At 45.9% G+C, this 14,820-nt stretch overlaps 1 protein-coding gene across 1 annotated transcript in view; it reads right to left on the reverse strand.

Annotated features, from left to right (window-relative positions):
* Positions 1-14,820, reverse strand: part of LOC143803957 (dynein axonemal heavy chain 5-like) — a 587,287-nt gene that overhangs the window by 264,519 nt on the left and 307,948 nt on the right. The window contains exon 48 of the mRNA XM_077281707.1: positions 217-434. Within this exon, the coding sequence (XP_077137822.1) occupies positions 217-434 (218 nt within the window). The remainder of the gene's footprint in view (positions 1-216; positions 435-14,820) is intronic.

Consider the following 14,820-nt stretch of genomic DNA (forward strand, 5'->3'; position numbering starts at 1 on the left):
GGCTTTCCTGTGTGGTCAAAATGAAACATCATCACCAAACTCGCTGACGATTCTGACTTACAGTAGTTTCCAATATTGCACACTTTTGCAAATTAATATTTTCCCATTCACCCAAAGCCAGCATATGGCTACTGTGATTAAAGGTGCACTACAATGCCCAATGTAAACCATGATTTAAAAATATTGCAGGATATATGTAGAGCTCAGAAGACTAACAGTTGTTCCTTGAGCAGATCTGAGGTGAGCTGAAGTCTTGTGGCGAGGGCCTTTGGTCCTTTGAAGCCAAGGCTGGTAAGTTTGGCCTTGAGAAATATTGTGTGATCAGGAAAAACAAAAGAAACTGCTCTATAGATCGCCAGCATGTCCTTTGGAAGTTTCCGGAAACCAGATTTTGAGACGGTGACAAATATGCTGCAAGTGGGTTGCACTTCAATCTGTTAAAACACACAAGGAACATGTAATTTATTTAATTTATTTTCATTTGATATGTAGCTTGGAAAAACATGGCACATCACTAGTCATGCTGGACCTTCATCTATATTAGTAACAAACATTAAAGTGATAAGACCCCATTTTAAATTGAACATTCAGCTTTAAAAGCCCTTCTAAAAACTAACGTCGGCCGAACCCGTCAACATTAGTAGTTTTGACCGACAGTCTAATTTATATGGAGTCTCCAGACTCTACCCAAACAGATGATGTAGATGGACCTAAGAATCGAGAATGTCCGATTTCGAAGTGCCGATCCTTTCTTCTTGCTGAGGATTCTGTCAGCAGGTCTGTTGTAGACAATAAGTGGTGGGATGGCTTTTGCATTATGTTGATTTAAAAACATATTAACTAAGTACCGTATATTATTCTCATGCACCATGCTGTTTATTTACTGTATGGCATTTAATCATTGTGTCTCTGTCTGTTTTTTTCTGTTCAGTGGCCAATGTGAACATGCGCATACATGCACACCAGTTTATATCCCAGTTCATACCTTTTGGGTTTTTTCTGTCTGGTTGCATATTGTACATATAAAGATGTTGCCTGCCTTTCCTTTGGGCTGGGCATTATATTGATGTGGTCCCCCATGGTTGTGTGTCTACTAGCTGGGCCCAGTCCGTCTCAGCCCTTATCCACATGCATGTCACTTGACAACGGTAAGGTTTTTAATATTAGAGCTAATATTTTCCCAATAAGGGTCATCATGAAGTGGTTGGATGGCTTTTGCATATCCAAGGAAGTAGAATCTCCCATTTCAGTGATGTTTTAACCAATTTATTCACCAATGTTGTGCTAGCCTCCTTGATCACCAGATCTAACACCCTGTGACTTTTTCCAGTGAGGCTACATCATATACTCAGTGCATCTGCCCCACCACCAGAAATAGTGGAATCCATAGCCAAGGAAATGCTGGCACTTGTCTTGACGGACAGACTTGGACTATCGCATAGATAGGGTATCACCAATGGAAATCACTTTGAACATCTGTAGTGTATAGATACAACTTGGATAGATAGCGTGTCTTTTCATGTGAATGCATTTTCATGTTAACATACTTGTGTTTTGTTCTCTAGGTTATTAATACCAAGCCTGTAATTTTGCATCATCCACTTTTAATCACTCTGTATATAGGCATTATCTGTTTAGGAGGTAGGCATGATATATAAATGCCTGGTATTATTTATCTTGTTCTATCCTGTATTATAAGCTATAGTAACAATTTTGCCAGTTATCTGCCAAATCCTTAAAGGGGATTTCCAGGACTATTTTATTTTTTTTACTCTGGGACTAAGAACTTGCAAGCAGATAGTTGGTAACAACCTTACTGTTCTACCCAGCATTGGCTCAGAGCGCTAGAAGTAGATTCTGCTACTTCATGTCAACAGAGCAGCTCATCCTCTTCTGGGCTGCTCTGTAAGCGGGGAGTGACTGCCGGCATAATACTGACTGACAGTTGGCTGCAGGGAGATGTGTTATGATCCGGTGACCTTGGAGCCGCAAGAGAGACTTTCTCAGGAGTAGGTGGTACCTGTACTGACCGCAAACCCTAAACTAACACCGCAACTAGAAGTAGCCGTGGGATGTACCTAACACGTCCTAGACACCTCGACACAGCCGGAGGACTAAATACCCCTATAGATGGAAATGGGAACTCTATCTTGCCTCAGAGCAGAACCCCAAAGGATAGGCAGCCCCCCACAAATATTGACTGTGAGTATAAGAGGAAAGACACACGCAGGCAGAAAAACAGGATTTAGCAAAAGAGGCACTTCTAGCTAAATAGAAAAGGATAGGACAGAATTCTAAGCGGTCAGTATTAAAATCCTAAAAATATCCACAGCAGATAATACAAATATTCTACATCTAACTAAAGACATAGAAAGTATATCTGCATCTCCTGAGAATCCAGCATGACTGAAAAATCCAAACAAAGTCTAAGCTGGACAAAAACACAATGAATTGCACTGAATTGCAAAGCACACTGCATGTGTGCACAGAGACAAAAAACCAGACACTTATCTTAGCTGAATTGGCAGCAGGGCATGAGGGACCAGAGAGAGATGCAATCCCTCCAAGAACAATGGACAACTGGCAAGGACTCATGGATCCTGCACACCTAAATACCTAATAGAGCTGCAATCAGCAGAAACACCTGCCCTGGATTACAACCCCAAGACAACTGCACTACCACCAACAACCACCGGAGGGAGCCCAAGAGCAGAATTCACAACAGTACCCCCCCTTGAAGAGGGGTCACCGAACCCTCACCAGAGCCCCCAGGCCGATCAGGACGAGCCAGATGAAAGGCACGGACCAAATCAGCAGCATGGACATCAGAGGCAAAAACCCAAGAATTATCCTCCTGGCCATAACCCTTCCATTTGACAAGGTACTGAAGCCTCCGCCTCGAAAAGCGAGAATCCAAAATCTTCTCAACCACATACTCCAACTCCCCATCAACCAACACAGGAGCAGGAGGATCAACAGAGGGAACAACGGGCACCACATATTTCCGCAATAAAGATCTATGGAAAACATTATGGATGGCAAAAGAGTCCGGAAGGGCCAAACGAAAAGACACCGGATTGATAATCTCAGAAATCCTATAAGGACCAATAAACCGAGGCTTAAACTTTGGGGAAGAAACCTTCATAGGAACATGACGGGAAGACAACCAGACCAAATCCCCAACCCGAAGCCGGGAACCAACACACCGACGACGGTTAGCAAAACGCGGAGCCTCCTCCTGAGACAACACTAAATTGTCCACCACATGAGCCCAAATCTGCTGCAACCTGTCAACCACAGAATCCACACCAGGACAATCAGAAGGTTCAACTTGCCCCGAAGAAAAACGAGGATGAAAACCAAAATTACAAAAGAAGGGCGAAACCAAGGTAGCCGAACTAGCCCGATTATTAAGGGCAAACTCGGCCAATGGCAAGAAAGCCACCCAATCATCCTGATCAGCAGACACAAAGCATCTCAAATAAGTTTCCAAAGTCTGATTAGTTCGCTCGGTCTGGCCATTTGTCTGAGGATGAAATGCGGAAGAAAAAGACAAATCAATGCCCAGCCTAGCACAAAAGGCCCGCCAAAACCTAGAAACAAACTGGGAACCTCTGTCGGACACAATATTCTCCGGAATACCATGCAAACGAACCACATGCTGAAAAAACAACGGAACCAACTCAGAAGAGGAAGGCAATTTAGGCAAAGGCACCAAATGAACCATCTTAGAAAACCGGTCACAAACCACCCAGATAACCGACATCCTCTGGGAAACTGGGAGATCTGAAATAAAATCCATAGAAATATGCGTCCAGGGCCTCTCAGGGACTGGCAAAGGCAAAAGCAACCCACTAGCACGGGAACAACAAGGCTTGGCCCGCACACAAGTCCCACAGGACTGCACAAAAGAACGCACATCACGCGACAAAGAAGGCCACCAAAAGGACCTACCAACCAAATCTCTGGTACCAAAAATACCAGGATGGCCAGCCAACACAGAACAATGAACCTCAGAAATCACTCTACTATATATGGACTTTTCCAAAGCTTTTGATACGGTGCCACACAAAAGGTTGTTACATAAAATGAGAGTAATGGGGATAGGGGAAAATATGTGTAAGTGGGTTGAGAGCTGGCTCAGGGATAGGAAACAAAGGGTGGTTATTAATGGAGCACACTCGGACTGGGTCACGGTTAGCAGTGGGGTACCACAGGGGTCAGTATTGGGCCCTCTTCTTTTTAACATATTTATTAATGACCTTGTAGGGGGCATTCAGAGTAGAATTTCAATATTTGCAGATGACACTAAACTCTGCAGGGTAATCAATACAGGGGAGGACAATTTTATATTACAGGATGATTTATGTAAACTAGAAGCTTGGGCTGATAAATGGCAAATGAGCTTTAATGGGGATAAATGTAAGGTCATGCACTTGGGTAGAAGTAATAAGATGTATAACTATGTGCTTAATTCTAAAACTCTGGGCAAAACCGTCAATGAAAAAGACCTGGGTGTATGGGTGGATGACAAACTCATATTCAGTGGCCAGTGTCAGGCAGCTGCTACAAAGGCAAATAAAATAATGGGATGTATTAAAAGAGGCATAGATGCTCATGAGGAGAACATAATTTTACCTCTATACAAGTCACTAGTTCGACCACACTTAGAATACTGTGCACAGTTCTGGTCTCCAGTGTATAAGAAAGACATAGCTGAACTAGAGCGGGTGCAGAGAAGAGCGACCAAGGTTATTAGAGGACTGAGGGGTCTGCAATACCAAGATAGGTTATTACACTTGGGGCTATTTAGTTTGGAAAAACGAAGACTAAGGGGTGATCTTATGTTAATGTATAAATATATGAGGGGACAGTACAAAGACCTTTCTGATGATCTTTTTAATCATAGACCTGAGACAGGGACAAGGGGGCATCCTCTACGTCTGGAGGAAAGAAGGTTTAAGCATAATAACAGACGCGGATTCTTTACTGTAAGAGCAGTGAGACTATGGAACTCTCTGCCGTATGATGTTGTAATGAGTGATTCATTAATTAAATTTAAGAGGGGACTGGATACCTTTCTGGAAAAGTATAATGTTACAGGGTATATACACTAGATTCCTTGATAAGGCGTTGATCCAGGGAACTAGTCTGATTGCCGTATGTGGAGTCGGGAAGGAATTTTTTTCCCCATGGTGGAGCTTACTCTTACCACATGGGGTTTTTTTGCCTTCCCCTGGATCAACATGTTAGGGCATGTTAGGTTAGGCTATGGGTTGAACTAGATGGACTTACAGTCTTCCTTCAACCTTAATAACTATGTAACTATGTAACTATGTACTAGTCCATCTATCAGGAACAAACAGTTTCCCCACTGGACAGCGGTCAGGTTTGTCAGCCTGAAATTCCTGCAGAACCCATCGCAAATCAGGGGAAATGGCAGAAAGGACCACCCCTTCCTTCAGAATGCCGACCGGCTCAAATACCTCAGGAGAATCAGGCAAAAAACTCCTAGAGAGGGCATCAGCCTTAACATTCTTAGAACCCGGAAGATACGAGACCACGAAATCAAAACGGGAGAAAAACAGGGACCATCGAGCCTGTCTAGGATTCAGCCGTTTGGCAGATTCGAGGTAAATCAGATTTTTATGATCGGTCAAGACCACAATACGGTGCTTGGCTCCCTCAAGCCAATGTCGCCATTCCTCAAACGCCCACTTCATAGCCAACAACTCCCGATTGCCGACATCATAATTGCGTTCAGCAGGCGAAAACTTACGGGAAAAGAAGGCACACGGTTTCATCAAGGAACCATCAGAATTCCTCTGAGACAAAACGGACCCTGCGCCAATCTCAGAAGCGTCAACCTCAACCTGAAACGGAAGAGAAACATCTGGCTGACGCAACACCGGGGCAGAAGTAAATCGGCGTTTAAGCTCCTGAAAGGCAGAGACAGCCACAGGGGACCAATTCGTTACATCAGCGCCTTTCTTCGTCAAATCGGTCAGGGGTTTAACCACACTGGAGAAGTTAGCAATGAAACGGCGATAAAAATTAGCAAAGCCCAAAAATTTCTGAAGGCTCTTCACGGATGTGGGCTGAATCCAATCATGAATGGCCTGAACCTTAACCGGATCCATCTCTATAGATGAGGGAGAAAAAATGAAGCCCAAAAAAGAAACCTTCTGCACTCCAAAGAGACACTTAGACCCCTTCACAAACAAAGCATTATCACGAAGGATCTGAAATACCATCCTGACCTGTTTCACATGAGACTCCCAATCATCGGAAAAAATTAAGATGTCATCCAAATATACAATCATGAATTTATCAAGATAGTTCCGGAAGATATCATGCATGAAGGACTGAAACACAGATGGGGTATTAGAGAGCCCGAATGGCATCACAAGGTATTCAAAATGGCCTTCGGGCGTATTAAACGCAGTTTTCCATTCGTCACCCTGCTTAATACGAACAAGATTATATGCCCCCCGCAGGTCAATTTTAGTAAACCAACTAGCCCCCTTAATCCTGGCAAACAAATCGGAAAGCAAAGGTAAAGGGTATTGAAACTTGACCGTGATCTTATTCAAGAGGCGATAATCAATACAGGGTCTCAAGGAGCCATCCTTCTTAGCAACAAAAAAAAATCCCGCTCCCAACTGTGAAGAAGATGGCCGAATCTGCCCTTTCTCCAAAGACTCCTTAACATAACTCCGCATGGCGGTATGTTCCGGCACAGACAGGTTAAAAAGTCGACCCTTAGGAAACTTACAGCCTGGAATCAAGTCAATAGCACAATCACAGTCCCTATGCTGTGGAAGGGAACTGGACTTGGGCTCATCGAATACATTCTGAAAATCAGACAAAAACTCTGGAACTTCAGAAGAGGAGGAAGAGGAGATTGACATCACAGAAACTTCATTATGAACCCCCTGACAACCCCAACTAGTCACAGACATAGACTTCCAATCCAACACAGGATTATGTATCTGCAACCATGGAAAACCCAGCACAATAGCATCATGCAAATTATGCAACACCAGAAAACGACAATCTTCCTGATGGGCTGGCGCCATGCACATGGTCACCTGTGTCCAAAACTGGGGCTTATTTTTAGCCAAAGGTGTAGCATCAATGCCCCTTAAAGAAATAGGGTTCTGCAAAGACTGCAAGGGGAAACCACAACGCCTGGCAAATTCAAAGTCCATTAAGTTCAAAGCGGCGCCTGAATCCACAAACGCCATGACAGAAAATGACGACAATGAGCAGATCAGGGTCACAGATAACAGAAATTTAGGTTGTACAGTTCCGATGGTAACTGAACTAGCGATTCTCTTTGTACGCTTTGGGCAGACTGAAATGACATGAGAAGCATCGCCACAATAAAAACACAACCTATTCTGACGTCTGAATCCTTGTTGTTCCGTTCTAGACAGAATCCTATCACACTGCATAGGCTCAGGCATCTGCTCTGAGGACAACGCCACAGCGCGCACAGTTCTGCGCTAGTGCAAGCGCCGATCAATCTGAATGGCCAGAGACATAGAATCACTCAGACCAACAGGCGTGGGAAACCCCACCATAATATCTTTAACAGATTCAGAAAGACCCTTTCTGAAAATTGCCGCCAAAGCATCCTCATTCCATTAAGTCAGCACAGACCATTTTCTAAATTTCTGACAATACAATTCTGCCGCTTCTTGACCCTGAGACAGGGCCAACAAGGTCTTCTCCGCTTGATCCACAGGATTTGGTTCATCATATAATAATCCTAGAGCCTGAAAAAAGGCATCTACATTAAGCAAGGCTGGATTCCCAGATTCCAGGGAAAATGCCCAATCCTGAGGGTCGCCACGCAGCAGGGAGATGACAATTTTAACCTGCTGAATGGGATCACCAGAGGAACGAGGCTTCAGAGCAAAAAACAGTTTACAATTGTTTTTAAAACTCAAAAATTTGGACCTGTCCCCAAAAAACAAATCAGGAGTAGGAATCCTAGGCTCTAAAAGCAGAGTCTGAACAATATAATCAGAAATACCCTGTACCCTAGCAGCAAGCTGGTCTACACGAGAAACTAATCCCTGAACATCCATGCTAGCACAAGACTCCTCAGTCACCCAGAGGAAAAGAGGGAAGAAAAGACAAAGCAGGCTACAGAAAAAAAAGGCTCTTTCTTCCCTTCTTCTGAGATGCATTTAACTCATTGTTGGCCAGTTGTACTGTTATGATCCGGTGACCTTGGAGCCGCATGAGAGACTTTCTCAGGAGTAGGTGGTACCTGTACTGACCGCAAACCCTAAACTAACACCGCAACTAGAAGTAGCCGTGGGATGTACCTAACACGTCCTAGACACCTCGACACAGCCGGAGGACTAAATAACCCTATAGATGGAAATGGGAACTCTATCTTGCCTCAGAGCAGAACCCCAAAGGATAGGCAGCCCCCACAAATATTGACTGTGAGTATAAGAGGAAAGACACACGCAGGCAGAAAAACAGGATTTAGCAAAAGAGGCACTTCTAGCTAAATAGAAAAGGATAGGACAGAATTCTAAGCGGTCAGTATTAAAATCCTAAAAATATCCACAGCAGATAATACAAATATTCTACATCTAACTAAAGACATAGAAAGTATATCTGCATCTCCTGAGAATCCAGCATGACTGAAAAATCCAAACAAAGTCTAAGCTGGACAAAAACACAATGAATTGCACTGAATTGCAAAGCACACTGCATGTGTGCACAGAGACAAAAAACCAGACACTTATCTTAGCTGAATTGGCAGCAGGGCATGAGGAACCAGAGAGAGATGCAATCCCTCCAAGAACAATGGACAACTGGCAAGGACTCATGGATCCTGCACACCTAAATACCTAATAGAGCTGCAATCAGCAGAAACACCTGCCCTGGATTACAACCCCACGACAACTGCACTACCACCAACAACCACCGGAGGGAGCCCAAGAGCAGAATTCACAACAGAGATGGCTGTAAATAAGCATGAATTTGGCAGTCCTGTCAACAGAGCAGAGCAAAAGAGAAGCAGTTGTTCTGTCGACACATGATATCAGCTGAAGCCTGTAGCAGCGGTCTAGTAGTTAGCAACTACCTGCCTGTTAGCTCTTAAACCATTTTTGAAGAATATGGGCAATATAATTTCATGACAATCAACCATATCATATCCCTGTGAAGCTGAGACGGGACATTTGACTTAGCAGGTGGTCAAGCATAAACAGCTCCAAACGAAAAAGCTCACACTTCAAGCAGTCTAGCTGGTGTAAGGAGGTGAAACACCAGAAGAGTCTGGGGGCGGTTACCTTCTCGGCTCTGTGCCTGGAACCATTGAGCTGTGCTGCAGGTTCCCCCGGGGGCAGACTTAGAGACTGGGACAGGAAGGAAGCGGGCAGAGAGCGGGAAAGGCACAAGGGACAGAGCAGCGTGAGCAGCGGTCAGAGCAGGGTGCAGCTGCGCTCCGGGAGAGAGCTCCCGGTCTAAGGAGAAATACAGGGAGACGGCCCAGAAAGACTGCATCTTGTGAGTACTTGAAAGCAGACTCTGCTGTGACTGGAGAGGGGCGCTTTGAGATCCGTGTAGAGACATTGGCTCGTGCAGAGACTTCGACCCCCTGGTCCCCGCGGTATCAGTACAGAGACTGTGATTCCTGGTACAGAGACTTAACAGTGCAGAGCCCCTGATTCCTGGTACAGAGACTTAACAGTGCAGAGCCCCTGATTCCTGGCTGTGCTGTAAAAGCTAAAGACTCAGAGCCTGTGCATACCACATTAACTCCCAAAACCCCAGGCAGCAGGCTCCTAGAGACTACTCAGCCCACGGACAACAGAGGGACGACAAGTGCCGCTGTTTCTCGGCGCCTACGTTGGAGAAGACGACCCTTCAAGCAAGTCCTCATCAGACTGATAAGTGTTCTTTTCTCAAGAAATCTTGCTTACTCCTGTTACATTGTTTGACTCCCATATTTTTGCACTGGTTATTGCTAGTTATTTTCCATTGCTTCCTCCCTGCGAGGAGAACCTGATTCGTGTTATTAAACCCCTCAACTGTTGGTCTGTCTGTTCCGTGGTGACATACTCAGTACCTGCATACTATTACATTTGGCGTAGTCGGCAGGATGTCACACGGTAGCGCGGACAGGACAAGACCAAGCAGCTGGGGAAGTTCCCAGGTCTAGCATTTCCCTGGGAGCCATGTTGAATAATTTGCCAAGGTTCACTGGGAACAATGTAATGCTGTGGAGTTGGAAGGAGCGTATCCGGGGAATGATGGGGATGCATCCCATGACACCAGCCCTGGAGGCAGAAATTGCATTGATGGCCCTGGAGGGGGAGGCGCGGGATTCTGTCATGCATTGGTCCCCCCGGGAGAGAGATACCCTGGACAAAGTGCTGCGCATACTTGAGGAGACGCATGGGGACCCCACTGATGTAGGGGAACTTCGCATGCAACTGTTTCAACGGGTACAATGGGAGGGGGAGACTGTGACCCAATTCATGAATGCCCTACAAGAGCTTCACACTGCTATCAGACGAAAGGACGGTGTAGGGGTTGGGTCAGTTGATGCGGTGCTCAGAGATCAGCTGGTGACGGGACTGCGTGACGCAATGATGAAACAGGCACTGCGAGAGCGCATGCGAGTAAAGCCAGACATGACTTTCTCTGAGGTTGGCAGTGAGGCGCGTGTGCGAGAACAAGAACAGGAAGTGACGGGGCTGGTGGGAAGGGTGCAGAGCGGGGAGGTAACCACCACCGCAGGCAATATCCCCCAGTGGGTGGAGGACCTGAGAATGGAGATTAGACAGGTCCATGAAGAAATGGCGACTGTTATGATCCTAGTGGCAAGGATCGCAAGTGACTAGCTAAGTAACTAAACCGACTCTGGGAAAGTGGTATCTGGATTGACCGCAAACCTGAACCTATCCGCAAACAACTATAGGCAGCCGTGGAACGTTACCTGAAAATCCTAGACGTCTCTTCACGGCCTGAGAAACTACCTATTCCTAGAGGGAAAGTAAAGTCCTTACTTGCCTCAGAGAAATGACCCCAAAGATATAGAAAAGCCCCCCACAAATATTAACGGTGAGTTAAGGAGAAAGCACAAACGCAGAGATGAAATAGATTTAGCAAATGAGGCCCGCTAACACTAGATAGCAGAAAATAGGAAGGGAGCTGTGCGGTCAATAGAAAACCCTAAGCAAAATATCCACGCAGAGATTGCTCGAGCCCCCGCACCAACTAATGGTGCGGGGGAAGCAACTCCGTACCCCAGAGCTTACCAGCAGCAAGAACTCACATATTAGCTAGCTGGACTAAACTCATCATACACTGAAATCATATTGCAGACTGATGAGCAAAAAATAATCAAACAGAAACTTAGCTTCTCCAGAAGAGACTGAAAACGAAGATAATCAGGGGAGACCAGAATAGCACTGAATACATCGACAGCCGGCAACAAGTGGAGGTGAAGCAGAGCTAAATAGGAAACTCCCTAGTGCATAACGAGGCAGCTGATTCAGCCACAGATCCGCAGGATAACAAACAAAGCCACCAGGGGGAGCCCAAAAACAAAACTCACACAATACCACCTGTGACCACAAGAGGGAGCCGGAAAACAGAGTTCACAACAGTACCCCCCCTTGAGGAGGGGTCACCGAACCCTCATCAAAAAACCCCAGGGCGATCAGGGTGAGCCACATGGAAGGCACGAACCAAATCAGCCGCATGAACATCAGAGGCGACAACCCAGGAATTATCCTCCTGACTATAGCCCTTCCACTTAACCAAATACTGAAGCCTCCGTCTAGAAATACGAGAATCCAAGATCTTCTCCACCACGTATTCCAATTCTCCCTCAACCAGCACAGGGGCAGGAGGCTCAACCGAAGGAACCACAGGCACCACATACCTCCGCAACAACGACCGATGGAACACATTATGAATAACAAACGATGCAGGGAGGTCCAAACGAAATGACACAGGGTTAAGGACTTCCAAAATCTTATAAGGACCGATAAACCGAGGCTTGAACTTGGGAGAGGAGACCTTCATAGGAACAAAGCGAGAAGACAACCATACCAAGTCCCCAACGCGAAGTCGGGGACCCACACAGCGACGGCGGTTGGCAAAGCGCTGAGCCTTCTCTTGTGACAGTTTCAAACTGTCCACCACATGATCCCAAATCTGATGCAACCTATCCACCACAAGATCCACTCCAGGACAGTCAGAAGGCTCCACCTGACCCGAGGAAAAACGAGGATGAAACCCCGAATTACAAAAAAAAGGCGAAACCAAAGTAGCAGAACTAGCCCGATTATAAAGGGCAAATTCGGCCAATGGCAAAACAGCCACCCAGTCGTCCTGATCAGCAGAAACAAAACATCTTAAATAGGTTTCCAAGGTCTGATTAGTTCGCTCGGTCTGGCCATTCGTCTGAGGATGGAAGGCCGACGAAAAGACAAATCAATGCCCATCTTAGCACAAAAGGTCCGCCAAAATCTAGACACAAACTGGGATCCTCTGTCGGAAACAATATTCTCAGGGATCCCGTGCAAACGAACCACATTTTGAAAAAACAGCGGAACCAACTCGGAGGAGGAAGGCAACTTAGGCAAGGGCACCAAATGGACCATCTTAGAAAAACGATCACACACCACCCAGATGACAGACATTCTCTGAGAGACAGGGAGATCCGAAATAAAATCCATGGAAATGTGCGTCCAAGGCCTCTTCGGGACAGGCAAAGGTAACAGCAAACCACTGGCACGAGAACAGCAAGGCTTAGCCCGAGCACAAATTCCACAAGACTGCACAAAGGAACGCACATCCCGCGACAAGGAAGGCCACCAAAAGGACCTGGCCACCAAATCTCTGGTACCAAATATTCCAAGATGGCCTGCCAACAACGAAGAACGAACCTCGGAAATAACTCTGTTGGTCCATCTATCTGGGACAAACAGTCTCTCCGGTGGACAACGGTCAGGTCTATCCGCCTGAAACTCCTGCAGCACTCGTCGCAAATCTGGGGAGATGGCAGACAGAATCACCCCTTCTCTGAGGATACCAGCCGGCTCAGAATCTCCAGGAGAGTCAGGCACAAAACTCCTAGAAAGAGCATCAGCCTTCACATTCTTCGAACCAGGCAGGTACGAGACCACGAAATCAAAACGAGAGAAAAACAACGACCAACGAGCCTGTCTAGGATTCAGCCGCTTGGCCGACTCGAGATAAATCAGATTTTTGTGATCAGTCAAGACCACCACACGATGCTTAGCTCCCTCGAGCCAATGTCGCCACTCCTCAAATGCCCACTTCATAGCCAACAACTCCCGATTACCGACATCATAATTTCGCTCAGCAGGCGAAAACTTTCTTGAAAAGAAAGCACATGGCTTCATCACAGAGCCATCAGAGCTTCTCTGCGACAAAACAGCCCCCGCTCCAATCTCAGAAGCATCAACCTTGACCTGGAAAGGAAGTGAGACATCTGGCTGACATAAGACCGGAGCCGAGGAAAACCGGCGCTTCAGCTCCCGAAAGGCCTCCACAGCCGCAGGAGACCAATTAGTAACATCAGAACCCTTCTTGGTCAAATCCGTCAAAGGCTTAACAACACCAGAAAAATTAGCGATGAAGCGACGGTAACAATTAGCAAAACCCAAGAACTTCTGAAGACTCTTAACAGATGTAGGCTGAGTCCAGTCATGAATAGCCTGAACCTTGACTGGGTCCATCTCAATAGTAGAAGGGGAAAAAATGAAACCCAAAAAAGAAACCTTCTGGACTCCAAAAAGACATTTTGAGCCCTTCACAAATAAAGCATTGGCACGCAGGACCTGAAACACCATCCTGACCTGCTTAACATGGGACTCCCAATCATCAGAAAAAAACAGAATATCATCCAGATACACAATCATAAATTTATCCAGATACTCGCGGAAGATGTCGTGCATGAAGGACTGAAAGACAGAAGGAGCGTTAGAAAGTCCAAAAGGCATCACCAAGTACTCGAAATGGCCTTCGGGCGTATTAAATGCAGTTTTCCATTCATCACCCTGCTTAATACGCACAAGGTTATACGCACCACGAAGATCTATCTTGGTGAACCAACTAGACCCCCTAATGCGAGCAAACAGATCAGATAACAATGGCAAAGGATACTGAAATTTGACCGTGATTTTATTTAGAAGGCGATAATCAATACACGGTCTCAGGGAACCATCCTTCTTAGCCACAAAAAAGAATCCCGCACCCAGAGGGGAGGAGGAGGGGCGAATAAGTCCTTTCTCCAAAGACTCCTTTATATAACTCCGCATAGCAGCATGCTCCGGCACTGACAAATTGAAAAGTCGTCCCTTAGGAAACTTACTACCAGGAATCAAATTTATAGCACAATCACAATCCCTATGAGGAGGTAGAGAACTGAGCTTGGGCTCATCAAATACATCCTGGTAGTCCGACAAAAACACAGGGACTTCAGAAGGAGTGGATGAAGCAATTGACACCACAGGAGCGTCACCATGAATTCCCTGGCAACCCCAACTTGACACAGACATTGCTTTCCAATCCAGGACTGGATTATGAGTCTGCAACCATGGCAGACCCAACACGACAACATCATGCAAATTATGCAGAACAAGAAAGCGGATCACCTCCTGATGAACAGGAGTCATGCACATGGTCACTTGCGTCCAGTACTGAGGTTTATTCATAGCCAATGGTGTAGCATCAATACCCCTTAGTGGAATAGGGAATTTTAAAGGCTCCAAAACAAAACCACAGCGCCGGGCAAATGACAAATCCATC

The sequence above is a fragment of the Ranitomeya variabilis genome, chromosome 2, assembly GCF_051348905.1.
Source record: "Ranitomeya variabilis isolate aRanVar5 chromosome 2, aRanVar5.hap1, whole genome shotgun sequence".
NCBI lineage: Eukaryota > Metazoa > Chordata > Amphibia > Anura > Dendrobatidae > Ranitomeya > Ranitomeya variabilis.